Here is a 26813-nt window from a genome sequence, read left to right on the forward strand (position 1 = left end):
GTAAAAAACAACATTACTCACCCTCCTGGCACTTCACCTGAGGCTAAAGATGATTGTAAACATCTCCTCTGCAAGGTCTTGTCACAAGCCCAAGGATGTGCTTGATTTGGCCCTGAGGAATTGTCCAAGGCCATGACATCCCCAGTTCAGTGTGTACTTGCTGAAAGTTCTGGAGAAACTCAAGCAATGTTCTAAACCCACTAAGGCTTTTTATTTCTCGCAGCGTAAAGTTTTAGGTGGCCACTATATCACAGAAAGGAAGAGCAGAATCCTGACACCTGATGCAGAAACTCAGAGCTGTGAACATCCAAGCAAGCAAGGGAAGAGGCTGGACCAGGTGAGGGTTGTTAGTTAGAAATGCTTTCACTCGGGAAGGGTGTTGGAAGAGAGAAGCTGAGCACAGAACAAAGAGTGGTCCACTCTAAGCTATGTGTGGCAGTGGGGTGATTGGGGAGGGGGGAGAGTTGAGCTAGGGGCTAGAGAGAGAAAGGGTGAGTAGGGGTGGGGCTTGGCATATCCTGGGACTTGGAGGGCTGGAACTGTGTTGCTTAAGTGGTGATATTGCACCAGGGGCTGTCATTCCCTGCTGCAGCACATGGCAAAGGCTTTGAGTTCCGAGTTCCCCCTTCACTCTCATTCTGGTTTCAGAAATCTGTGGCATTGCTGTCTCTGAACTTCAGTCGCATGTGATCAAAGTCGACTGATGAGATTCTGAGTGAGAGGAAGGTGATGTGATTCTGAGTTCTTGCTCTAAAACCTTGCATTCCTGGCCTGAATAAAGGTTCAGCTGAAAGTGCAGCTGAATTTTCCAACCATAGCTTGCCTCGTCCACCATCGAGCTTGGGGGAACAAGGTGTTGCCACAGTCGGTCATCATTCATGTCGCAATGGGAGGGATCGGTCTGTACTTGTTGAGAAGTGAGAGGTGATCCAATGGAAACGTATAGGATTTTGTCAGGATTTAGTTTGACAGATTTTGCAAGATGGTAGTCTCTGGCTAGAATATCCAGAAGGGGGACTGTTAAACAAGGTGTTGCATGTTTTGGACAGATGTGTGAGGAAGTGGTAAGATACTGAGGGTGATCATCTCAAAGACTCAATGCAAATATCTGACAAGAGCACAAAACTGTACAGCACAGGATTAGACCCATTGGCCCACTGCCTCTGTGCTGGACACTACTGCCTGTAGGAGATCCACACCCTGCATGTGTCTACCTCAAACTGGCTCTTTCCAGTGTTGAAGGAGCTGCAGTGAATGTGGATGCTCCATTGCTCAAAGCTCTCAATTCTGGGTTTAACCCAACTATAAAGGGAAGAGGGAGGTGAAACAAGCCTGTTAAGAGAGTACTGGAATCTGCAAGGACATCTTTGGCAATCATGATGGCAATGCCTGTGCTTGGCAGTGACCACGAGGGGTTGCACACTTCGGGGGAGCAGCGGACCAGCATAGGGCACCAGAAACGGGGAGAACATCCTCCCTTGCACCATTGGGAAGTAGAGGAAATGGGACAGGACCAAGATGGCAGACCAGTGAGGGGCTTGGCAGCTGAAGGACCCACACAGACTGCAGGTGATTTACAGTTGGGGGACCCGCGTGGGCTGCTGGAGACTGCCTCATGGGAACCAGGTATTGGAGCTGTGATTCGAAATGGCTTCTGAAGGGCCTCAGGCACTTGAAGCTTTCTGATTATATGAACAGTTTGAATCTGGAGCTCAGGTTGCTGATAATCGAGCAGGAGTCTGTGCGGCTGGTGGGTGAATCCAACACTGTTTCTCTGATGGAACTCTCTTTTGCTTCTCTTTCTTTTGTACTTTAAGGGGACCGGGCAATATTAATGGCGACTCTTTGTTTGTCTTGCGGCAGGTAGAAGTTAGTACACTTTTAATGTATTACTACATGACAATAAAAGGAACCTTGGAAGGTCAAACCAGAAGCCTGAGTACAGGGTTGATAGTCAGATACTAACAGTGTGGAAGAACAGAGGGACTTTGGGGTTCAAATCCATGCATTTCTCAAGTTGCCACGCAGGTTGATAGGATAGTTATGGAAGACCTTGAAAATGTTGGGCTTCATTAGTCGGGGGTTTGAGTTCAGGAGTTGAGAGGTGATGTTGCAACTCTACATATCTCTGCTGAGACCACATTAAGAATATTGTGTTCAGTTCTGATCACCTCATTATACAAAGGATATGGAAGCTATGGAATGGTTGCAGAGGAGATTTACCAGGATGATTGAATTGAAAATAAGACAATAGACAGTAGGTGCTGGAGTAGGCCAATTGGCCCGTCGAGCCAGCATGGCCATTTTTCAGATATTGGCTGATCATTCTCTGTCAGTATCCATTCCCTGCCTTATCTAACTCCCTTTTAAACATATCCAGCGAATCTGCCCCTTCCACCCTCTGCGGCAAGGCATTCCACAGATCCACACTTCTGGGTAAAAAAATTTCTCCTCATCTCCGTCCTAAAGGGCCTTCCCTGTATTCTTAAACTATGCCCTCTAGACCTAGTCTCTCCCAACATTGGGAATGTATAATCTGAATTCACCTTGTCTAGCCCCTTGATAATCTTATATACCTCAATCATGTCTCCCCTCATCCTTCTTTCTAACCTTTCAGCATATGTCAATCCTGCGATCCGGGAACTAACCTTGTAAATCTGCGCTGTACTCACTCTATAGCGAGTATGTCCTTCCTCAAATTTGAGGATCAGAACTGGACGCAATATTCCAGGTGAGATCTCACCAGGGCCCTGTACAACTGCAGGAGGGCATCTCTGGTCCTATACTCCAATCCCCTCTTTGTGAAAGTCAACATGCCATTTGCCCTCTTCACAGTTTGCTGAACCTGCATGCTAGCTTTTAGAGACTGGTGTACGAGTCCACCCAGATCCCTTTGCATTACCCCACTCCCCAGCTTGACTCCATTTAAATAATGCTCTGCTCTTTTGTTTCTGCCTCCAAAATGGACAACCTCGCATTGGACTTCATCTTCCATTTCTCCACCCACTCCCCCAACCTGTCGAAGTCCCTCTGCATTTTCCTGACATCCTCCTCACACTTTACACTGCCACCCAGTTTAGTATCATCTGCAAATTTGCTCATGTTGTTAATAATCCCTTCATCCAAATCATTTACATAAATGATAAACAACTGAGGACCCAACACCGATCCCTGTGGTACCCCACTTGTCACATCCTGCCATCCTGAAAATGACCCGTTTATCCCAAACCTTTGTTTCCTATTTCTTAACCAATTTCTATCCACGTCAGCACCCTACCCCCAATACCATGCTCCTTGATTTTGCCTACTAGCCTCCTGTGCGGGACCTTATCAAAGGCTTTCTGGAAGTCCACCATATCCACTGGCTCTCCCAAGTCCAGCCTCTTTGTCACATCTTTGAAACAATCCAGAAGGTTAGTCGAGCATGATTTTCCCTTATGAGGCAAGGTTAGCAGAGCTACAGCTTTTCTTTTTGGAGCATAAAGGATGAAAATTGACTTGAAGTCCACAAGATAAAGTGAACAGCCAGCACCTTTTTCCCATGGTGGGAGTAGCAAACACCGGAGGACACCTGTACAAAGTGAATGGGGGGGGGGGGGGGGGGGGAGATTGGGGGTGTTTTTTTTTACAAAGTTGAGAGTGCATCGCCATGAGTGATGGTGGAGGCCGGTACAATAGGTGCATTTAAGAAACTTAGACAAGCACATGGGTGAACATGAAACACAGTTATGAGGTGGATGGTTTAGTTTTTTTTGGTAGGACATCAAGGGCCTGTACTGTGCTGTAGTGTTCTAATTGTAGTAATTCAGGCATGAGCCATTATTGCCAACCCACTATCTCGCCTTCAATGAAGTTCCCAACTGTTGTACCCAACTTATTATTTTGCCCTTGGAGGGCTGTGGTATCAGTTTAAACTGGTCATTTTTCATTGTAGTCACAGATCAGGGATGGGAGGAAAAAGAGCTGGGCCTTGTTTCGCTGCTCCTGTCAGAGATGGGAAATATCCTCTGGTCAGTAATCAACTCTTCCGCATTGCATGAGTAACCCTATTGGGAGAATGTGAGAGCACTGACCTTACCTGGCCCTCACTGATGCATATTTCTCTCTCCACACCAGGAACTGCACAGAGGGAATCGAATGGTGGTCACACAGGAGTTGGCCATTTAGCCTCAGAGTTGCATTGACTTGAAGAGGTGGAGACTTGTTTGGAGCATCACAACAACCACTAAAAGGACCCTGAATGTTGGGTGTTTACAAAAACTTTGATAATGTTGATTCCCTGTGGAAAATGGTCTGGGGTGAAACTGGCTTGAGAAATGTCAAGGGACTATGCTGGTTAAATGCTGGGGACATGGATGAACAGGACAGGACTTGGGTGAGGCATGCATGTGGCAAAGGCAAATGGTTGAACGGTGGGTGAGAGACTGAAAGTGAACCTGCTGGTTTTCAGGCTACAATAATTGGCCATCAGTCCTCAATGCACTGAAACGACGGAACCTAAAACCTCCAGGTAAGACTTGTCAAAAGGAGGGTTGCAGCATGGGGGAGGGGGAGGAAGTTGTCTGGTAGTATTGGGAAGAGAATGAAGGCTTGTCCCCTCGTCCCAAGTTGCAGGGTTCCAGCTCGTGGTGTGCAGGTCAGAGGTTGACATAAGCTCAGTAGGGACAGACACTGCCCCAATGGACCAGTGATGTCATTAATATGATGATCCTGCCACATTTTTCCCCATCTGCCTGTGGTGGGGCTGAGGGCTGCCTGCATGCAGCTGAGAACATTAATCATTTGAATCAGCAGGTGAGTTCAGGGTGGATGAGAAAGTGCAGGCAATGAGTTTTAGGGAAAAATCAAGGGATAATTGTGGAATGAATCAAACACCTAATTCTTACTTAATCATTTCTGAAGATGCCAGACAGATGTTTATCTCATTAATCAGGTCCAAGACCAAGCTTTTGTTTTGTTTTGTAAGCATTCTGTGCTAATGTCATTTTAGACCTATGAATGTGATCGTTACTGTTGGTGTTCGGGAGGAGGATGTAGTGTTAGTCACCTCCCTACATGGCAATCTTGGGGAGAAAAGACGCTGGCTTTTCATTCCTTGGCTGAGGCACGATGGGCTTTTTAAAAATTGTTTGTGCAATGTCTGGATGTATGACCCTGTTCTTCTGGGCTGTATACTCTGTCCACAGACTTAGCCCATAACCTGTGACCAGTTCATTTCCAATCCAGGATTGTGTGAATGGGCCTAGAGGTAATGTGAATTCTTATGTACTGTGAGTAACCAGTGCCTTCAGAATTTTAACAAGTATGTATTTATGTTTTGGATAATATAAATGTTTTGTTTGTTATATTTTTGTATTATACAGACAGTCCATTAATAGCTGAGCTGAAAAATTCCAACATGAGTTATACATCTTTGATTGTGTGGTTGTTCAGTGCTCAGAGGAACATCAATTTGGGAAGTGGTTGATGTTGGTGGATCTCATTTTGCTCACTGTGTCTGACCCCTGAATTTTACAAAGCCAATCAGATACATTTTCTGTGCTGGTCTTGCAGAAAACAGGGTTCAAGCCTGGGCTGGAGGCAGCTCTGAGCAGTGTTATGAGGTGGTTATCCCAGGGAAATGCACAGCAGGGCTTCTTCCCCCAGTCTGGTATCAGTCAGGAAGTTGTGATGCATTCCTGCCAACGGCAGGTAGCTGGTCATGTGCACCCCCACTCGTCTCACCTCTGGTCCTTGTTACTGGAATTATTATAAGATTCAAGCTCCCTCTACACTGTCCCATCACGCGCTCCTGAGGTCAGACACGGAGTGAAGCTCCTTTTACAGTTACACCAATGGTTTTCAAACCTTTTCTTTTCACTCACCAACCACCTTAAATAATCCCTATGTATAGCTGCTCTGTGATTAGTAAGGGATTGCATAAGGTGGGATGTGAGTGGGAGGGGAAGGTTGGGAGTCACTGCTCTGGACCCAATTGTTACTGAAATATTTTGCTTGAGAAAAATTGTCATTGGCCCATTTCCTTTGGAGTTATGAACTCGTGCACATAATGAATCAATTAGGTAGGATTAAAACTGGTTTTCAAACATTTTATTTCCACTCACACACCACCTTAAGTAATCACAGAGCACCTATGGCATAGGGATTATTTAAAGTGGTGTGTGAGTGAAAAGAAAAAGGTTGAGAACCACTGCTCTACACTGTCCCATCACAGTCTCAGAAGTTGGGTTAGAGTGAAGCTACTTCGACTCTAAATGTTTAAATTTTATCCAGAGCTTAAAGTTAATGAAGTTGTCAATTTAAAAAAAATTATAATCCAAATCAAACTGTAAGTCCGTGGACTGATTTTTCAGGGGAACGTACAGCCTGGTATTACTGGTCAGTTTCCAACCCAATCCCAGAGCAGAGGCTCAGATGAAGCAGGAACTGAAGGGAGCATGCAACTAAATCAGCTAATGAAGCAAATAGCCTCTTAGAGGATTTTACACCTGCTTCAAAGCACAAAGGAGGGGCTCTCGCACCTCTGGTTGATCCAGTCTGTAGTTATTGCCCCAGAATAAATTACTGAGTTTGTGGTCTGATTAAAATTGATAATTAAAGTCTCTTGGGGGGGGGGGGGGGGGGGGGATTGGGGAGAAGGCCTGGCAAGGGGGGGCATGCCCTTAAGCAAGACCCTCCATGAATTTTGTTACTGAAGCAAGTTTCACAAGTTGCTACAAGCATTTTCACAGCACCATGGGTTGATTTAAATCAAGGACCCAGGGCTAGGGTGCAAACAATGAGAAGTCCCAAGATATCTGGGTCAGGCAATATCCATGGAGAGAAATAGTCAGCTCCCAATCGATGCTGCCTGACCCACGAACTCCTTCCACCTTCTCATTGCTGGCTCATGATTCCAGGTCCACAGTTTCTGGTGTACAAGGAGTACACGTCAACTCCCACAATCACATCCACCCACCTGGGTCACTGGTAAGATGACCCATCACACATTCAATGCAAATTCCTGACCTGTTATTAAAACAATTGTATATTCTCAAATTACTTAGAAAAATGGAATAGTCACTCAGTTATGATTAGAACCATTCTTGTCTCACAATGATCCCTTCAGGAGAACCAGATCTCCCTTCATGCTGATATCACACTGTGGCTCAGTTCCGTTCCGTGGGGTGGGACCAGGATTACGTTTCATTGTTGCTACTCTTCCTCCTCCTCCTCCTCCTCCTCATCATCATCTTCATCGTGGCAGTGTGTAATTTCTTGTGGAGTTTGTGGGAAAAGGTTGGCCGGTTTGATTTCGCTGATTGATCTAGTCAGTTGGTGTCTTTTGAACCCAGTATCTTTAATATCCATGGAGCTGGTTGAACGGTTGCGTGTTGCCATCGGAGACTCAACATCATAAATACCTATGTGGCTGTGCTCCACAGTCGACTCGTGGGGCATCTAAAGGACAGAGCAGCACAGGATGAAAATGGAATGAGAGTTGAGAACCATGGGAGTGAGAGCACATCCAGTCAGTTGAACTCGTTCAGCACAGTGCTGGGCAACGCCTCTGTCACAGAGAGGGTTTCACAGCATGTGTTGGGACAATACACAGACAACATACTCACCAAGACGTGGGCAGCACGAAAGAGGTAACTGAAGGGGTAGTATAGTAGGTTGATGAAAGAGGCTGCATAGAGATCCGCATAACGCATGACCTGGCTGGCAAAGAGTGTCTGGCGAGAGCCGCTGCGGAACAGGCTGCCCATCATCCCATAGCACATGTCCATGTCGTGAGTGACTTTCTACATGGAGAGAGAAGGCAGAAGTGAAAACGTTTCATTCTAATCTCTCAGTATTGGCAATAAGACAAGGTGCAGCAGTCATCCAGCCACCTAGGAGATGTTACCCAAATACTGGTGATGAGCGGGTGGGCAGTGACTAATTGTACCCAGACAGTAGAATCACTCCTTGGGTGGTGGAGAAGCCCCATTGTGTTAGCAGCTCTGTAACCCCTATTGAAATTGTAATCTATTTTAACATTATATTAAAAAAGTGATCCTGAAATTGTGATCCATTAAACTGGGAAAGATTGAGGGCAGCAATTACAGTTCAACACAGAGGAATGAGCAAACGATGGAAGGATGACGCAGAGGAATGCAGAGAAACAAGGAGTAGTGGGTAGAGGTGACGAGAGGGATTGATAACCCAAGCCCTGGCTAGTGTCTGATCCTCTAACAAGATCATGAGGGTCCTGGAGAAAGCTAATACTAAACATCTCGATACCCCAACCTGGCAGAGAGACTGAGGCAGCCCTCATCTCACCTTGATGCGTCTCTGAATCGCACTAATATCAGGCCGCTCATTGCTGCTGCTATCCAGATGTCTGTGGGAAGAACACAGGTGGTCAGCATTTCAAATTCTAACACTGGCTGATGAACAGCAGGAAATGAGCGAGCACAGAGATGGTTGCAAATTGTCCACTCTTGCAATGATTCTGACCATACTCACTTGTAGAGTTCTGCTAGAAACACATCCAGACTCTGCAACTCTTCAAACAGTGCTGGAAGATAAAGGAGAGTTACTACCATTACACCAAGTACAGAGGCAAGGAGGACAGACATGAGCCAACAGCAAAAATCAGTAATTCATGGTACACCAGACAGTACAGTCACACCTGCCAACAATGGAGGTCAGGTTCTTCCCTTTCCTTGCCATGGATAGACTCCCTGACTCTTCCACCAATTAACCCAAAGCATTCCCCTAGTTATTGATCTCACACCCATGGAGAAAGTCTTTTTACTCACCTGGATCAGACCTCACACTGTCTTCTGCAATATCATGTTCATTTGAGGAAGCGCTAAAGGTCCTCATGTCAATGAAGGTAGACAAATCTGGACCTGATAAGATGCATCTGTAGACACTGAAAGCTGGAGAGGAAGTTGAAGGTGCCCTGACTGGGATTTCTGAGTTGAAATAATGTACAGGTAAGATGGCAAATATTGTGCCTCCATTCAAGGAAGGCAGCATGGCATGATCAGCAAGTTTGTGAATGACACTAAAATGTTTGGTAATGTAGGTAGTGAAGATGGCTGTTCAAGATTGCAGCAGGATCTTGTTCAGTGGGCAGGAGGTCAATGGAATTTAATACAGTGAAATGTGAAAAGGTTGCATTTTGGGATGTCTAACATAGGTAGGACCCTCACAGTAAATGGTAGGGACCTGGGAGTTGTAGAGCAAAGGGATTTTTGAATACAGGAAGCATAGTATACCTTGAAAGTAGCATCTCAGGTAGATGGTCAAAAAGCTTTCAGCATATTGGCTATCAGTCAATTGAGTACACAAGTTAGGTCATGTTGTAGATGTAGAAGATGGCGGGGCCCCATTTGGAGTATTGTGTCCAGTTTTGGTCACTGCTATATGAAAGATGTCCAGCTGAAGAACCATAGAACATTACTCCATAGAAACAGGCCCTGTAGCCCAACTAGTTTATGCCAAACTATTATTCTGCCCTGTCCCATTGACCTACACCCAAACCATACCCCTCCCATTCAGGTAACTATACAAATTTTTATTAAATGTTAAAATTAAGCCTGCATTCACCACTTCAACTGGAAGCTCATTCCACACTCCCACCACTCTCTGTGTGAAGAAGTTCCCCCTAAATTTTTCTCCTTTCACCCTTAACCCATGACCTCTGGTTTGTATCTCACCTCCCCTCAGTGGGAAAACCCTATCTACATTTACTCTTCATAATTTTAAATAACTCTAATCAAATCTCCCCTCATACTTCTATGCTTCAGGGAATAAAGTCCTCACCTGTTTACTCTTTCCCTGTAACTCAGTTCCTGAAGTCCGGGCAACATCCTAGTAAATCTCTGCACTTATCTTACTGATAACTTTCCTACAGTTAGGTGATCAAAACTGAACGCAATACTCCAAATTTGGCCTCATCAGTGTCTTGTACAACTTCACCACAACATTCCAACTCCTATACTCAAAGGAGAACACAAAATTTCTGCAGACACTGTGGTTGAAGTAAAATGAATGCTGGAGAAACTCAGCATACCTTGATGAAATCCTATACTCAGTACATCGACTTATGAAGGCCAATATGCCTAAAGCTCTCTTTATGATGCTATCTACCTTTGATGCCACTTTCATGGAGTTATGTACCTGTATTCCCAGGTCCCTACCATTTACCGAGTATGTCCTACTCGGACATTAGTTCTCTGAAAATACACCACACGTCCACGTTAAAATCCATCTGCCAATTTGCAGCCCATTTTTCCAGATTCTGCTGCAAGTTTTGAAAGGCTTCGTCACTGGCCATTACACTTTCAATCTTTGTGTTATCTGCAGAGAACACTTACAAGGATGTTCCCAGAACTTTGGGACCTGAGCTAAATGGAGAGGTTGAACAGACTGGGGCTTTATTCCTTTGAGCATAAGTGGATGAGGGGTGATCTCAGAGAGGATTAGACCAGTTGAGGAAATTCAGATGAGGCTGGAGCAATTTGGTTTTGTTCAAGAGTCTGAGGGGAATATGTGAGAATAACAAGAAGCAGGAGAGATTCAGTGGGCCAGGCAGCCATTGTAGAGAGTCAATGTTTCTGGTCAGGATCCTTTATTGAGTCACCCAGGGAGGGACAGGCCCTTTGACCAAACCTACCCAAGCCAACCACAGGGTCTCACCTACATATCCCACCTGCCAGCAGAGTACTTTGCCAAGTCTAGTGCCATCAGTAACCAGGACATGTTTAAATTGAGAAGAGATTTAACAGGAAGCTGTAGGATAATTTATTTTTATACAGAGGGTGGTGGTACATGGAGTAGGCTGCCAGCAGAGGTGGTTGAGGCATTTAAGAAAAAATTAGATACATGGGCTAAAAGGGATATTGTCAAAACAAACACAGGCAGGTGGGACTCTTGTGGGTAGTATATTTTGATTGGCTTGGGCCAAAAGGCCTGTTCCCAAGCTGGGTGACTGAGATTCTTGATTAAAGGTTCTGACCAAAGGCACTGATTCTCCACTTCTCTCCACAGAGGCCTATTGAATCCCTCCAGCTGTTCATTATTCACACATATTCCAGCAGATCCCTTCTAAACCTCATCTGTCTTTCCTCATCAAACCTTAAAATGGTGCTGACACTGTCACCCCCTGTACTGTACTCAGTACATCGACTTATGAAGGCCAATATGCCTTCTACCCAGTGTGTTAGACATTCTCTGTGCCACCACCAAACCAAGGTCTGTCTGCCTGCTCTTTGCTGTTCCCAGTGTCAGGGGTCTGTGCATGTCTGCTCCCACTCACACTTACTTCTCTCGACTGAATTCCCCCCCGGGCCAGCTTGTTTGCATTTTCCTAACAGCCACACTGGCCCCAATCATTCCAAATTTCTTCAGTTTTCTAAAAGCTCAGTGCGGAGGAATCCTGTGCACACCACGCCACCTCCCCTTGGCTTTTCTGCTGAGCCCTTTCCCTGCATCACCTGGCCTCCCACATCATCTGCCATGGCAAAATGAAGCAGGAAGAGAGGCAGATCGATTTATTCAGCAGTAGCCGTATCACCGGGAACTTACTGCTCTTGTCGGTCCAGACATGTAGCTCCTGCGCCAGTTCTGGGATGACTAGGAATGTTCTCCACCCTTGCCGCTTCTTTGATTTCAGGATGTCACCAAAGATGTGATCGCCAATGTACAAAATGTCTTTGCCTTTCGCCTCCAGCAAGTCGCCCATAATGTCTGAAGAACCTGCAAGATATCTCCACACAATGAGAATCATTATCGTTTGCTTCCCTTTTACCTGTCTGGGAAGAACAGGATTCAGTGAGCGTGCTGCACCCAGGTACTGAGGGATGATCACAGCCCCACAAGTCAGGCTGGACAGCGAGCCACCTTCATACCACAGGCAGTCTCAGCCCTCTCCTCCCCAAGCCCTGCTGGTACTCACCTCCTGAGTACACAATTCCATGCTGGAGAGGCCCTGTGTGTGTCCCAATCTTCAAGTGCCCAGTTGTCTGTCAGGAAGAGTAAAGTGGAGACTTCCCATCAGTGGGTGATCCCTTCAACATCCCTCCCAGGCCACCAACTCCTTCCTCAACTCCAGACCACCAGTTCCCCCAAACCCCAACATCCATTCCCAACCACCACTCTTCCCCACCTATGGCCCTCAACGGCAGCTTCGCAATCTCACACTGCCCCTCGAGAGTAGGAGCCTCATTGGCCTTAGTGAATATCCTCTGCTAAGGCAGGTGAGGAGCGTTCACCACAACTGAGGCGTTCTGGGGAGCAAAGGCCATCGCATCAAACAGCAGTTGCTGTAACTCACGGAAAGGAATCCCAGAATAACCAGTGCAATGGGAAGATGCAGCAAATGCCATTTAATGCTGATTTTGTCAGAATGAGGAGTGATGTAACGTAAGCAGGGCTGCAGGACCGTGTTAGCAGACGCCAGACTTGGGGAAGGCACACAAATCCTTGGCTTTTGAGGTTTTGAGTAGGGAGTTGTGGTAAAGCTGAATAATCGTTAATCAGGGTGGAAGTCAGCAGTAAGAATGACAGGGCCTTGGAGAGGTTACAGGAGGAAGCAGATGGACCTTCCACAGCCTTGGGCCTCCCCAACCACAGTCACCAAAGGCAAATGCTGAACACCAGGTGTTAAAATCCCCAAAGTGAACCCTCCCAGTGTGTTTAACAGAGAGAGTGGGTGTCCTGCCTGTCCTTCCAAACCGTCTTAATGGGGATAAGAGTAGTCTTTCTTCCTCTCAGTAACCAATGAGAGATTTATGTAAACAAATCATAAAATCCCCACGAATACGAAAACTCGAAGCTCCGTCCTATCAATTCACTTGCTTTGGCAAAATCAACAAAAACTCCATCATATGTAAATGCAGTACACAAACTCAGCAGGCCGCACAGCAGCGAAAGGCGCCTGTCAGCTTTTGGCTCGTATGCTGATGAAGGGCTCAGGCCCCTAACGAGGGTAACCCTTCACATAGATGCTGCGTGACCTGAGTTTCTCTAGCACATTTAGGTACTCACTACAATTACAGCATCTGACGCACTTTCCTGTTTACATCCTTACATGTTCTTTTAGCACCAATAAAAGTTATTTCTAATTGCAATATCTTGACCACAGCCAGATGTGACAGCAATAAACGTTCTTCCCTATCATTAAGATTGGATAAACTAAACTTTTAGCCAAAATTCAGTTAAGCCAATCAAGATCTGACTCCAATGGTCTAGAATTCAACACAGTTTGGAATTAAAACTGACTTTTTAAAATCTTTGGGAATCCTCTCCTGTCAGTCACAGTTATTCTGGAGGTGAGAGCAGCTCCATAAGTGCTGGTGGCCAGCTCATCAGTCTCTGTGGTGTTGGGATAAATCAACTTAGGTGGTGAAGATGGACCACACCACCCGAGAGACCCAGCTTGTCTCACGCAAAATACAGTCCACAGTTTTCCCCTGTTCCTCACTTGCCTCTCTATGACCAGTCCTTGTGTGCCCAACCTGGTGACTCCCCCCACAGCTACTGTCAGGAGCCGAGTTCTGATCTCAAACCTTGTCCACTTGTCGCAGAACCGTTCCCTCACTGAAAAACAGTGGCTTCCGGGCATCCACCACAACCAGGTCAAAGTATGTCTGCCAGGGTCGGTGAGCAGTTCCAGGCTACAAAACAAACGTAATGACAGATGCCCATACTCAGTCCACACTCGCAAATGTAGGCAATGGGCCCCTGTGTGATGGGGCAGGGACAGTTGGGAGAAAGGAGGTGTTGGGGTGGGATTGAAGTCCACAGATGGGGACTGTTGAGGAGGGGGGGGGTGGGGAGAGGGCGAGGAGATAAGGGGTGGGGGGTTATGGGGAATGAGGGGAGTAGGGGGTCAAGGGTGGGGTGTCAAGGGCGGTAGGGGGTCGAGGAGAGGAGGGAGGGGTGGTCAAGGGGAGTGGTTGACGGAAGGAAGAGGGTGGGGAAGGTTGATGGGAGGAGGGGGTGGGGGAGGAGGAAATGTCTGGGGAGGAGGGAACCAGGCAAGGGGTATATAGGCTGTGGGTAGGAAGGGCACATGGATCTGCGGGAAGGGTGTGTGGGCATGGGGTATGGGCGCTGCTGGGGGTGGGGGGGTGTCAGTTTTCTCCACATTTTGATGATTATCACCCCTAGGAGATTGGGCTGCACTGCCAGCCCCCAATCAGTTTACCCCCCCCGGCCCCAGTGTCCAGCTTCTCCAGGACCCCTGGTTGTTTACAACCCACCCTCGCATTCCCCCACCCTCCCCCCAGTCACCCTTTACCTACCATGGGGCCGTGTCCAAAGTCAAACATATAGGTCATGATCTTCTGTAAAATAAATAGAGTCAATCTCTGTACCCACCATCTACATCCTTTCCCCCTCCACACCCCCGTCCAAATCCCCCACCCCATCGGTCCCCCTGATAACCCATTATAGCCCCTCCTTCTCATCTGTCCATCCCGTGTTTGTAACCCCCATTCACCCACCCCCACCCCCACACCGTGCCTGAGCCCTGTCCAGTCCCACACTCCCCTCTCCACCCTCCATGCAGGAACCCTTCCCCACCCCACAACCCCCACCTCCCCCAAAACGTGCTCACATTAGTGTAAGTGTAGTCGCTGTTGGTGACGAGGAACACCTTCCCCACCTCATTCATCCGGCTGAGCAGCAGAGGCAGTTTGGGCTGAAAGTGAACAGCTCAGGCTCAGGCTCTGTCTCCAATGCAGGGAGTTGTAGACCACCCACCCAAACCCCTCCTCACTGCAGGGAGCTGTAGACCACCCCCCCACCCAAACACCACCCCTCCACACTCACTCCTACCCTCTTTCCTACCCCACATAAACTCCTCACTCATTCCTACCCTCTTTCCCACCCCACCTCTCCTGTCCTTCAACTCCTCCCCTCCCCACCCAAATCCCTCCTCCACCACCCAAATTCTTCCCCTCTTCCCTTCCTCAGGATGCAGTGAGAACAGCCCACAGTTACCTCTTTAACAACGTAGGTCTCCAGGTTTTCTAAAGTTTTTTCTTTCAGAGATCCCTGTGAAAGAAGAGAGTGAGTGGATTCTGAGTCCAGATCATTAATGCAGGTGAGAATCAGCCCTGGAGAATAAAATCACAGCTGGGTTCATTCTTGCCCTGACCGGTCTACAAGAACTGATACCTCGGAGCATCACTGACAGACCCCTGCTCACATTTATGCACGTGCTGACAATAAACGTGTAAGCAAACATGTGAGCAAAAGATATGTAAACAAAGAACATGGCAGTGGCTTTCATAACAGAACCAGGATAGAGGCAGACCTTTAGGATTGCAAAAAGAGTGAGCAGGAAAGCACATGGATCCCAGTGAATGACGGAAGGGACTGCAATGTAGATTCACCTGATTATACAAAGTGCCCTGACGAAAAGTCCACTGAAACACAACCTGGTCATGAACACACCCACTGCCATGTATATATTCACTCGTGACCACAATGGAATTTAACCCTGACTGGTGTGAGGTGTGGCACTTTGGGAAGGAATTACATTGTGAACTAGATCAGCAAGTTTGCAGATGACACTAAGATGGGAGGCATTGTGAAGAAGGTTTTCAAAGTTTGCAGAGGGATCTGGACCAGCTGTAAAAATGGGCTTAAAAATGGCAAATTAAATTTAATGCAGACAAATGTAAGATGTTGCAATTTGGAAGGACAAACCAAGGTAAAACATACTCGATGAATGGTAGGGCACTGAGGCATGTGGTAGAACAGAGGGATCTGGGAGGGCAGATACATAATTCCTTGAAAGTGGTGTCACTAGGGTTGTAAAAAGAGCTTTTGGCATTTTGGCCTTTGTAAATCCAAGTACAGGAGTTGGGATGTTATGGTAAAGTTGTATAAGACATTGATGAGGTCAAATTTGGAGTATTGTGTGCAGTTTTACACACCTAACTACAGGAAAGATAGAAAGAGTTCAGAGATTTACTAGGATGTTGTCCGGACTTCAGGAACAATGTTACAGATTAAACAGGTTAGGACTTTATTCCCTGGAGTGTAGAAGAATGAGGGGAGATTTAATAGCGGTATTTAAAATTATGAGGGGGATAGACAGAGTAAATGTAGGAAGGCTTTTTCCACTGAGGGTAGGAGAGAAACAAACCAGAGGTCATGGGTTAAGGGTGAAAGGGGAAAGGTTTTGGGGGGGAGTATGAGGGGGAACTTTTTCCACACAGAGTGAGGTGGGAGTGTGGAATGAGCTCCCAGCTGAAGTGGTGAATGTTGGCTCAATTTTATCATTTTAATAAGAATATGGACAGGTACATGGATGGGAGAGGTATGGAGAGCTATAGACATGTGCAGGACAGCAAGACTAGGCAAAAAAAAAGGTTTAGCACAGACTAGAAAGGCTAAAGGGGCCAGTTTCTGGGCTGTAGTGTTCTACGATTCTAGAAAGATTTTTGAAGGACTTGAGGGTCACCTTCACACAGAGGGTGATGTGTTTGGAGTGAGTTGCCAGAGAACGTTGGAGAGGTGGTGACTGTTTAATATGGTTAGGAAAGGTTCAGAGGGATAATGGGCCAATGGGGCTTGCTCAGGTGGACAATGTTTGGGTAGGACAAGTTGGGCCGAATGTCAATCTCTCTATGGCTCAGGTTCTCTGACTGACCATTGGGAAGCACCGGGAAGGGCACGAGTAAAACAGAATTGCTTTTTTCTAATATTCCCGATTTAAATTATGTTCACGGAACAGATCAGCTGCAAGTTGATTTGTGGATGCTGAACCGCCCTTGAGTAGTTACCTTGTAATGGACCCAGTCAACAGCATCCCGCACATCCTGAAACATACTCTTGAAGGACATGAAGAGATCCCCATCTTTAAATCCTGTCTCGCAACTGTTTGAAAAAAGCAATAGATAAAACCATTGACAAAATGTCAAGCAATCACTGATTCACTGCAAATTCCAGCATGGTTCCTCAGGATCTCCAAGAGGACCCAGAGAGACATCTTATCACCGAATACGAGTTCAGTCCAAAGGAGTCTTACTGATGCCAGAACATCAGGCTCATCCACAATCCACACTAGGTCACAGACAGGTGCTCTCACAGATTCCACAATCTATCCACTATGTACACCGGCCTCACAATGTCACGGAAATGATGCCAGAATTCAGGGAGAGGAGCCACAAATTTACTTTAACAAGGAGCCACTCAGACTCTCCCTCATTCTCCCTGGAGGGCCAAGGAAATGCTTGAAGATGGTGAGAGTGTGGTCAGACTATGGAGCATGATTCCAGGTTGGCAGGAAACTAGGAGTGGGCCACAAACTAGGTCCACCGCAGACACATGCACGACAATTCCTTGAGCTCAAGTTCACTGCAATTAATCATGTCCATAGTTGTGAGGACTGTTACTCCTGGAGATGCGAAGGTGAAGGTCACTCCTTCAAAGAGAAGGTGGATAAACATCTGCCTTGAACAGAAGGACCCAAGAAACATGCTGGAGGCCGGGCATGGTCAGGCAGCGACACCCGTGGAGGAGTATTCCAGGGCTTGACTCACATATCCTTGCAGCGGGCTGGTCCATGCAGGGTCCGTGTATATGCTTTGGTACAGTCGGCCAGTCAGCTTCCACTGAGCTATAACCAGCGTGAATGATCAGGAGATGCGAGAATGCAGGGAGATGAGCTGAGCTCCCAGCATTACGCAGCTCGACATCTTGTCCCAAGCAACTCATCACTTACCTTGTGTATCGGGGGCAATTGGTGAAAAAATCAATCAGGCAAGCGAACAGGTAGGTCTCTGTGAAGGGAAGGATGACAGAAACGCAGTGAGAAATTGACTAATCATTCACCCTAAGCACTGACGATGCAGTAAGAGGCACGATGTAAACGCAGAGATAGGGCTGTGTCTGAGGGATTTCATGGACTGTTCCAATAGAATGGGAGTGCTGAGAAAGCTGCTCAGATCAGAGGCTTGACTGAGCATAGTTAACAGAACTCCATTCTATTGCAATCTACAGGGTAAGCCCCAAAGTGTCAATGCCAGTGTGCACGGCAAGGAAAGATCGGCATCTGCAGACTGGCCCTCTGCCCAGGGAACCCTGACAGAAACATCAAACAGCCATGTCAGTGACACAGACGATTCAGAAGTCAGGATGGATCCCATGATACACTCAAGACCTCCGGGATGTGAGCCGGTGTACAGTGACCTCAGTAAATCCAAGTCCATACACAAGGCTGAGGAACATTGTATGTTTGAAGTATCACATTCCACGATTCCAGTCCTCAACCACTGCCCCTGTCAGCACAGATTTGGTTCAGCACTGCTGATCCATGTGTCAAAACCAAGCCACTTACCTGGGAGATTGAAGAGGGTGTTGAGGATGTAGAACCGCTCTGTGTCATCTCGCTGAATGAACTTGTTTGGGTACTGCTCTCGTATCTCTGGCCTGCATGAAGCACAACGTGTCATTACACCATCCTGCCCAAAGCAGCCTCACCTTCAACAACACTGCAACACCATAAGCAACCTCCCCCCCCCCCCCCCCACAACCACTGCATCAGCACACTCCACCCCTCACATATGCACACAAACACATACAATGCCCACATGCTCACATACATACATCTGCACATGCGCGCATGACACACATACACACATGGATGCATACAAACATACACACAATACACATACTTGCACATAAGATAGACACACATGCACAGGTATGAACACAAGCGTACACACACGCATGGGGACATTTATATACACACACCTTCAGATTTCTTCCTCACACACATTCTCAAATACAGATACCCTCACGCACACAAACACAAAACCTTGCTGGCATCAACACTCCCAGCCCAGCAGCACAGACAACAGCTGGTCATTGAGGGCTCAGATACAATAAAGATATGGGCTGCAGAGAGAGCAGCATCTGCCATTTCCTGGCGAGGGATGATGAGGTCTTCACCACTGGTGTGAGGGAGGATTAACACCATTTGTCTCAAAACTGCTGAGCTTGTGAGTAAAGAGGTTTCCCTCACTGGTGACAGACCCATGTTAAAGATACAAGCCCAGAATATAACCACCTCTGGGCAGTGGTCTGACTATCTCTAACAGGAGTCTCTTTAATGGAGAGGGGCATTCACACAGGAATGATCGACAGGTCAAAAAGCATGTGGAAGGGCCAGCAGGGACCAGACAAAGCTGTGTCTACAGGCAAAATCCATCATCAATGCAGTTAATAATCCCATGTCGGTGCCACATATTGCAGGTGTTTAATGCAAGAGAAACCAGCAGATTTCACTCACCCCCTCATGAAGTTGAAGCCATGGACACAGACAAGGATATTCCCATAGGCATCGACCTTCAGCAGGTTCCCATGTAATGTGTCAAAAATCAGGCCTCTACTCAAAAACAGAAAGACTTTTCTCGGTATTCACGGAAATCAACCAACAATACCACACACCGCAGCTATGCAGTGAACAGAAATCTCTCTTCCTACTTTTCTGGGAAAAAAACTGTCACCTGCCACAAAAACAAAAGACTCAGCTGGTCTTGCAGAGTCCATAGGAGGTAAAAGATATATTGCCACCGTTTCAGGATTGAGCCGAGCAATGTATCTTCATCTCCTCTGGACGCTGTGAGACCCATTGCGTTCCTCCATTTCTGTGTGTTTTTAGTACAATCAGAGCGTCTGTAGATTTCATGTTTCAACACAAAGCAGATTTGGTTCGACCATAGCTGGTGGGCTGGTCACCACTCTAGATCATATTCTGGTTGGCTGCCAGTTGCCTAGTAGAGTTCCATAACGGTCAGTGCTGGGGTCACTTCTTTTTATGTTGTATATTATTGATTTGTATTATGGAATGAATGGCTTTATGGCCAAGTTTGCAGATGATTCTGTGACGGGCCCAGAGGACCCCAAAACCCAGCAGCAATAGAAATTCACCGACAAATGGTTAAATTTTCTTTAAACATAAAAACAAGATCAAACTTTATTACTATTAACTTAACCCCCTTCTAATTTTAAGTGCATGTGTATGTAATGTGTGTATAAGTTCAGAAACGTTCTTGGATTCACAGTCCAATCTAACTTCTCACTCCTCCAAGTTCACCGGTATCAGGCAGTTCTTATACTGTGCACAGAATTTAACATTTATGAATCTTCATTAGGATTTGGTGCTTGAAAGGTAAATGGTTACCACTCAGGAAGGTTCTTGTTGGTTTTCAGAGAATGGTCTATTTTTTACTGCAATGTCTTATGGTCTTACAATCCAGAGACTGCAGGGTGGTGTCGGGATTGGTGACTCCATGGGGAGATTGATCAGGATTGAAGTGTTTCTGTGGGGAGATTGACCGAGTTGGTGTTGGGATTGACATGTTTCTGTGAGGAGATTGACCGGGATGGTGTTGGGATTGACATGTTTCCGTGAGGAGATCGACCAGGATGTTGTTGGGATTAACGCGTTTCCGTGAGGAGATTGACCGGGATGTTGTTGGGATTGACGTGTTTCCGTGAGAAGATTGACCAAGATGGTGTTGGGATTGGTGTGTTTCCGTAGGGAGATGGACAGGGATGTTGTTGGGATTGACATGTTTCCGTGGGGAGATTGACCGGGATGGAAGAGGTTGGGTTTGTTTTCCCTGGGTTGGGGCCTTGCAGGGTCCTGGTTTGAAGGACAGAATTATGAGGTACACAGATGGGGTAGTTAGAAATGTTTCCTAGTACAGGAGTCAGTTTAAGGCAAAAGAGTTAGAGGGGATCTAATGAAACCTTTATGTTCACTGTGAGGGTGGCTGAAATTGGAGCGTATTGCCTCAGGGGTTTGGTGGAGGCAGTAATGCTCACAGTATTGAAGAAATATCTGGATGAAACAGGTTGGCATAGCAGAGAAAGCTCCAACTGTGCTGGCAGGTGGGATTAGGTTAATGTGCACAGAATTGTCTAAGTAGTGTAAGGTAAAACATCATGAGATGGGAATGTGTAGGGAGTTACCCTGTACAGGGCAGTAACAAGAAGGGGAGGTGTCCTTGTACTCCTGTTAGGTAAAACATCATGAGATGGGAATATACGGGGCAGTAACAAGATGTGAATGCATCCTTGTATTTACAAGATAAGAAAGACATTGATGGATTGAGAGGCAGGAAGCTAGCAGGGAAAGGATAGCAACAGTTTTAGTCATTGGACAAGTAATGATATGATGATGTTCTAAGCACATATCCAAGGGTATAAAAAATCACCATTTTGCTGATAACGGCAGAATGCATTCTCCGGCTAACATCGTTAGTCGCAAGTGTTACAATCCGGTAATAAAGAACAAAGAACCCTGATTTCGACTCAGTCTGGTGTTTGTCTCACTCATTCATGAACAAAGCAGACCTAACAATTTGGTGACCCCGACGTGATGGGTGAGTGAACACTGGACGACGGTTTCTGTTTTTTCTGACAATCATCTCAGCCGGCTGATAAAAAGGTCCAGAGAAGCCTGTTTTAACAAAATTCTCTTTTTTTTTTAAAAATCTTTATGATTGTCAGTAAGAACTGGAGATCGGACAAATTAGACGACCACAATTGAAGGTCGCATGCCAGGATTGTAACACGTAAGTGATTACAGACAAGATAAAAGTCCTTAAGGTGTTTGAATGACATTTATTAAGTGCTTCGCAAGAAACTGCTAGAGTTTAAAAGTCTTTATTGTGTCGTTGCAAAGTCCAATAGAGTGAGAAGGTGGTCTATAAACAATTGAGGACCTGAGTTTTCTGCCCTAAACTGGTTATTAAGAGGAGAAATCTCCCACGTGAAGGTTGGGCTTTGAAAGAAAACAAAGGTTCAGGCTTATTGGCCTCAATTGTATCTGAGAGACTGACTTATAAATGTCCGGTAGGTATGATAATGTCTGTACACTTGAGAAGTTAAGAATTTATTTCCCCAATTCGCCGTGGTGGAATACCACAGCAGACACTAGAGACCTTGAGACAACAAAAAAAGTACTCAGGGACACCTGCCTGGTGAACAAGAACGACGACAGAAGGCTGCGACAGCTGTGTCCGGATCAGGTAGGAGATATTAATGAAAAAGTTGACAAACTCCTAAGAGACACCCAGTTTATTCGAAATACTTTTGATAAGTTAAATGAGGGTATTCCCAACATCACCAAGGAGATAAAGTTACGTAAATTCATAGATTGGTACAGGGAAACAGGACAAAAGTATAGCCCAAATATTTGGTTTTCTAGTTGTAATTTAACTTTCAGACCCCTTTGGGAAAACAGAGAGTGGAAAACGAGCAATCAGAGTATACAGGACAGTCTGAAGTCAATTGGAGGACAAGACTTAGAGACTGTTCTTTTAAAAGATATGAGTCATCCAGCTTGCAAGGAGACATTTTTAAAAGCAATTTTCGTTGACATAGATCCCCTAAACGGACAAGAACCTAAATTAAAACAGGCATTAGAAAGCGGTCCCGCAGCTATGGCTGTACAGTTGCCTGCTAAGACTTTTGACCAAGTTATTAAGGAAATTAATCAGGAATTAGAGGAGCGAAATACCAGTAATGCGGCATTGGAAAAACAAAAAATGCTCCGAAAATGTGTAGACCGCTGGAGGAAGAGGGGTTGGTTACCCGGGGGCACTGAGATGTTCCTGACAGGTGAGGAAAAAAAAAATTTAAAACGTAGTGTCTTAGATAAGCTGGAAGAAACAAAACACAGAAGGGAAAGGAAAAGTGCCTGTTTCCAGTTTCCAGCCACGAAGTGTCCGGGTTTGCTCTCTCCCTCCCTCCTTTCACCCTCCCCCCTCTCTCTTCTCTCCCCCTCTCTCTCTTCTCCCCCCCCTCCTCTCTCACCCACTCCCCCTCCCAATCCCAATCTGTGGCGGTGCTGCCCTGAAATCCCCAGGTTGGGCAGGGCAGAGAAATACAATTTGGTTTTAATTTTGTGCCCACAATTCCAGCTCCGCATCAAATGGGATCCTGTTTTATCCTCTCTCCCTCCCTTTTTCCCGCACCCCCACCATTGCGGGATCAGGGCAGACATTGTGGGCTGACGTGTAGCTCACTTGAGGTGGGAGGGAAGGAAGGAGTGATAGTTCCCAGTGGTGGGAGACCCAATCTGATCCAGACCAGTGATCACAGGATGAGAACCTTTTAAAACCTTTGAAACGAAAGTGTTAATCTGAAGACTTTTCTCCCAGTGGGGCCAGTGCAAGGCATTTTCTCTCTCTATCTCTTGTGCTCTGTGTATCTGCCTCTCTATCTCTTTCTCTCGCTATGCTCTCTCTCTCTCTCTCTCTCTCTCTCTCTCTCTCTGGCACCCCAGATGGGACACTGGAGTCACGTCCCTTATATCCAGATATTGAGACACTGGGGTGTGACAAGAACCACGGGAATAGGGACACATCAGACGAGGTACAGACCCCTTTAATAAAAATAGAAGGGGGAGTAATAGATGTGGAGACCCCTCTGGAGTCCAAGAAAATAGAAAAGGAGTTAGAGATACAGAAATGGAACATGAAAAAGGTTCAGGATAACATTAAAAAATTAAACAGAGATATTAATGTGCTGGGGCAGATCAGTGAGGATCAAAAAGAATTAATGGTAGGTGTATTGAAGGAAGTGGAAAAGATAACTACAACACTGTCAGGAGAAATTAAAGCTGAAGGAATGGTAATAGGAGTAAAGGACGAAAAGTGTAGTACAGAAGAGGAAACGAGATACGATCCACCATGGGAGGAAAGTAGAAGGAAAAGACTCGGGAGGGAGAAAAATAGACATGCCTACCTGGACATAGTTAGGACAAAAGAGAAAGATGTGAAACAACTAAACTATGGCCGAAAAGATTATCTTAGAGATGAACGTGATCAATATACCTTTGACCCTGAGACATTGGAAGCTGATAGGGACAGTGACAGTGACGAAGAAGAGTCAGAACAAGGTGGGATAAATAAATGCATGCCAAGAGTAAAGAAGGAGCAGAAATCCCCAAAATTGAGATATCAATGCCCATTACTGATCACGGGACGGGGAACTCAAAAATATGTACCCTGGTCACGAATGGACTTAGAGAGTTTAATGAAAAAACTACCTCCGTTGAGTAATGGGGCTAGTCCATGGATTTCTTGTTTTGAGCGAGAAACCTGCCAAGAACAATTAGCACTCGCAGATGTCAGAACTATCATGATAAAATTAAAGGCAGAAGGGGCCCTGAAGCAAATAGAGAAAATTGTAAGAAGCAGTAAATTGGGGGATGAAATAGAATTTAACCCACTTCGGAATAAATTTTGGGAAGCACTTAGGGAAACATTTCCTACACCCTATAGTTTGGATGCCTTGGTAACCCTTCAACTAAAGGAAGGAGAGACTGCACACGAGTATTTCACTCGAGCATGGGACTTATGGGAAACAGGGACTGGAGAAAGACCCGACCACAGCCCCTTAGGAAGGGCTCACTTTCGTAATGGGATAATAAACGGACTACCTGCTACGGTTCAAGCAAAATTAAGGGACATTGTGGGAGTAGAGACAATGTCAGAGGATTTGTGGAAAAGACACCTGACACATGCAATCAAACGACATCGTCAATCAGAGCATGCTAAGTCAGAAAGTGCGTCCCAGAAGGAGGTGGACAAAACAACCGATAAATTGGTGAGAGCTATAGAACATATAGGGGTTAAATTAGCGGCCCAACAGATAGTCCCACAGGTCATGGGGCCAGTGATAAATCCGGGACCCCAAGTAAGAAATGGTTGGGAAAGACAGCTAGGTACAATGTATAGAGGGGAACATGCAGTATGCTGGTACTGCCAAAATCCTGGACACTACCAGCGGAACTGTCCGGAGGCTGGGAGAGCAAAGGGAAAAAGATTACCCTCTATTAGAGGCTATCGGGGAAGAGGAGGAAACTTAAGAGGACAAGCAAGGGGTAGGGGTGGACACATTGATGGGCCCCAGAGAATCGGGGGGTGGCAGAGTGATCAACAAGTCCAGGCACCTCAGTGTAATGACTATATTGAGGAAGGTGCTGAATTTGATTATTGAAGGTGCCCAGGAGAATCAAAAATCACGCCTCCCTGGGAGCCACCAAAAGTTTGGGGGACGGTAAATGGAGAAAAAATTGAATTTATGGTTGACACAGGGGCAGCAGTTACGACAGTGATTAAAAAACCCCCAGGGAGCACATTTTCGGGCAAAACATTATCTACAATAGGATTCTCCGGGATAAGGGAAACACAGCCCTATACAGATAACATCGACATGACATTTGGACGACAAAGGGTTAAAACGCCTGTCCTGGTTGTGCCAAGTTGCCCCATTAATTTATTAGCAAGGGACATTCTTACCAAACTAGGAATAACCATACAATGTTCTGAGAAGGGCCTTCGGTTAACATACCCAGGGGATACAATAAGAAGGGGAGGACAGTTTATAGTAATGACCCCATCTAACGCTTCAGAAGACTCTGTGGAGGTTAGTATTTTCTGGAGTCGGCTACTGTATGATGAACCAGGCCCAGGGCTGATTAAACAGTTTTTTTGAGTGGAGGGCCAGTATTCCTCGGTATGGGGATTACCATTATCCACTAGATCCTATGCATGTTACATTAAACTACACCATCCACCCGGACCAGGAATATGAGGAGAGGTGGGACTCTCTAAAAGAAGGGAAGACAGAAACGATACATTGTCCATTTATCTTTGTAGGTAAGGAGGGAATAGCTGCTATGGTTGTCATGACAGAAGAACAAATGGAGTGGTTCTGCTTAGGAGTAGAAAGTGTGCCTCATGTGACCTTGGGTATTGACAAAGATCATCACGCTCGACAGCTGGGTCCGATGGTAAAGGAAGCGATAGGGTGTGAATACAGGCAGACAGAAATCCCGGGATATTCCACCTCGGAGGGAGGAAAATTTGTCAGACTGAATATTGAAGCATGGGACCAGGTTGTGAATGAGAAAGTAGAAAGAGACCGAGCCATAGAAGGAGAAAATATTGATCACAGAGACTCAGACAAATATCTTTCTAATCTGAGTCCACATATATGGACAACGGGGCCCTATGATGTGGGAGTAATAAAAGGAGAGGTATTTCTAGAATTGGCCAACCCCGGGCAGAAACCAATATGGAGAAAACAATACCGCTTGTCGCCCAGTCAGGAGGAGGGTATTAAAGGAACGATAGAAGGGTTAATGGAGTCAGGGGTTTTAAGGGCGGCACCTGACAGTATGTGGAACACGCCCATCATGCCTGTTCCCAAACAGGGTAGAAAAGACTGGAGGATGGTACACGACCTCCGGGAGATTAACTTGGCTACCAAGACCATCGGGAGACCAGTCCCAGACCCATATGTAGCACTTAGGGCTCTGAGTCCGGAGCACGAATACTATACTGTCATTGATCTGGCAAACGCATTCTTCTGCTTGAAATTAGCTGAGGAATGCCAAGACTGGTTCACTTTCACTTACCAAGCACATCGGTACACATACACTAGATTACCTCAGGGTTATAAGGACAGTCCAGGACTGTTCAATCAGGCCCTTAGCGAAATCCTAATGAAATTAAAGCTCCCGGAAGATGTTACACTGATTCAGTATGTAGACGACCTACTATTAGCAGGGAAAACGCCACATGGGTGCCTGACAGGGCAGCCAAACAGGTTACTGGTTATCATGAACATATACAGGGGATGATTTTGAGGTCCCATAACAAAAAAAATGAATCTGAAACTAAGGAGACTTGTAGCAGATTGAATGACTACACAGATGAGTTTTGTGGAGGAAGAGTGCTGTACAACTGGCTCCCCGCTAACTGGGATGGTCGGTGTGCTCTAGTAACCCTTAATGC

General features: G+C 46.1%; 2 protein-coding genes across 14 annotated transcripts in view; one reads left to right on the forward strand and one right to left on the reverse strand.

The window, feature by feature from the left end:
- arhgap19 (Rho GTPase activating protein 19) overlaps positions 1-5397 on the forward strand; it is a 34441-nt gene extending 29044 nt beyond the window's left edge. For both annotated transcript variants that reach the window (XM_069900421.1, XM_069900422.1), the window contains 2 exons: positions 224-337; positions 4117-5397. In XM_069900421.1, the coding sequence (XP_069756522.1) occupies positions 224-337; positions 4117-4167 (165 nt within the window). In that variant the 3' untranslated portion in view covers positions 4168-5397. The remainder of the gene's footprint in view (positions 1-223; positions 338-4116) is intronic.
- Positions 5398-7009: 1612 nt separating this feature from the next.
- nt5c2a (5'-nucleotidase, cytosolic IIa) overlaps positions 7010-26813 on the reverse strand; it is an 83517-nt gene continuing 63713 nt past the window's right edge. For 8 of the 12 annotated variants that reach the window (XM_069900423.1, XM_069900425.1, XM_069900427.1 and 5 more), the window contains 14 exons: positions 19286-19381; positions 18332-18423; positions 17717-17774; positions 16776-16869; positions 14983-15036; positions 14597-14680; positions 14283-14324; positions 13545-13652; positions 11933-11999; positions 11563-11733; positions 8491-8542; positions 8305-8365; positions 7608-7784; positions 7010-7440 (listed from right to left, as the gene is read on the reverse strand). In XM_069900423.1, coding sequence (XP_069756524.1) covers positions 7195-7440; positions 7608-7784; positions 8305-8365; positions 8491-8542; positions 11563-11733; positions 11933-11999; positions 13545-13652; positions 14283-14324; positions 14597-14680; positions 14983-15036; positions 16776-16869; positions 17717-17774; positions 18332-18423; positions 19286-19381 — 1402 coding nt within the window. In that variant the 3' untranslated portion in view covers positions 7010-7194. Of the gene's footprint in view, positions 7441-7607; positions 7785-8304; positions 8366-8490; positions 8543-11562; positions 11734-11932; positions 12000-13544; positions 13653-14282; positions 14325-14596; positions 14681-14982; positions 15037-16775; positions 16870-17716; positions 17775-18331; positions 18424-19285; positions 19382-26813 lie in introns of those variants that run through there. The other 4 variants (XM_069900431.1, XM_069900430.1, XM_069900434.1 and 1 more) reach the window with 4 other exon arrangements.

This window comes from Narcine bancroftii, chromosome 10, assembly GCF_036971445.1.
Source record: "Narcine bancroftii isolate sNarBan1 chromosome 10, sNarBan1.hap1, whole genome shotgun sequence".
Lineage (NCBI taxonomy): Eukaryota > Metazoa > Chordata > Chondrichthyes > Torpediniformes > Narcinidae > Narcine > Narcine bancroftii.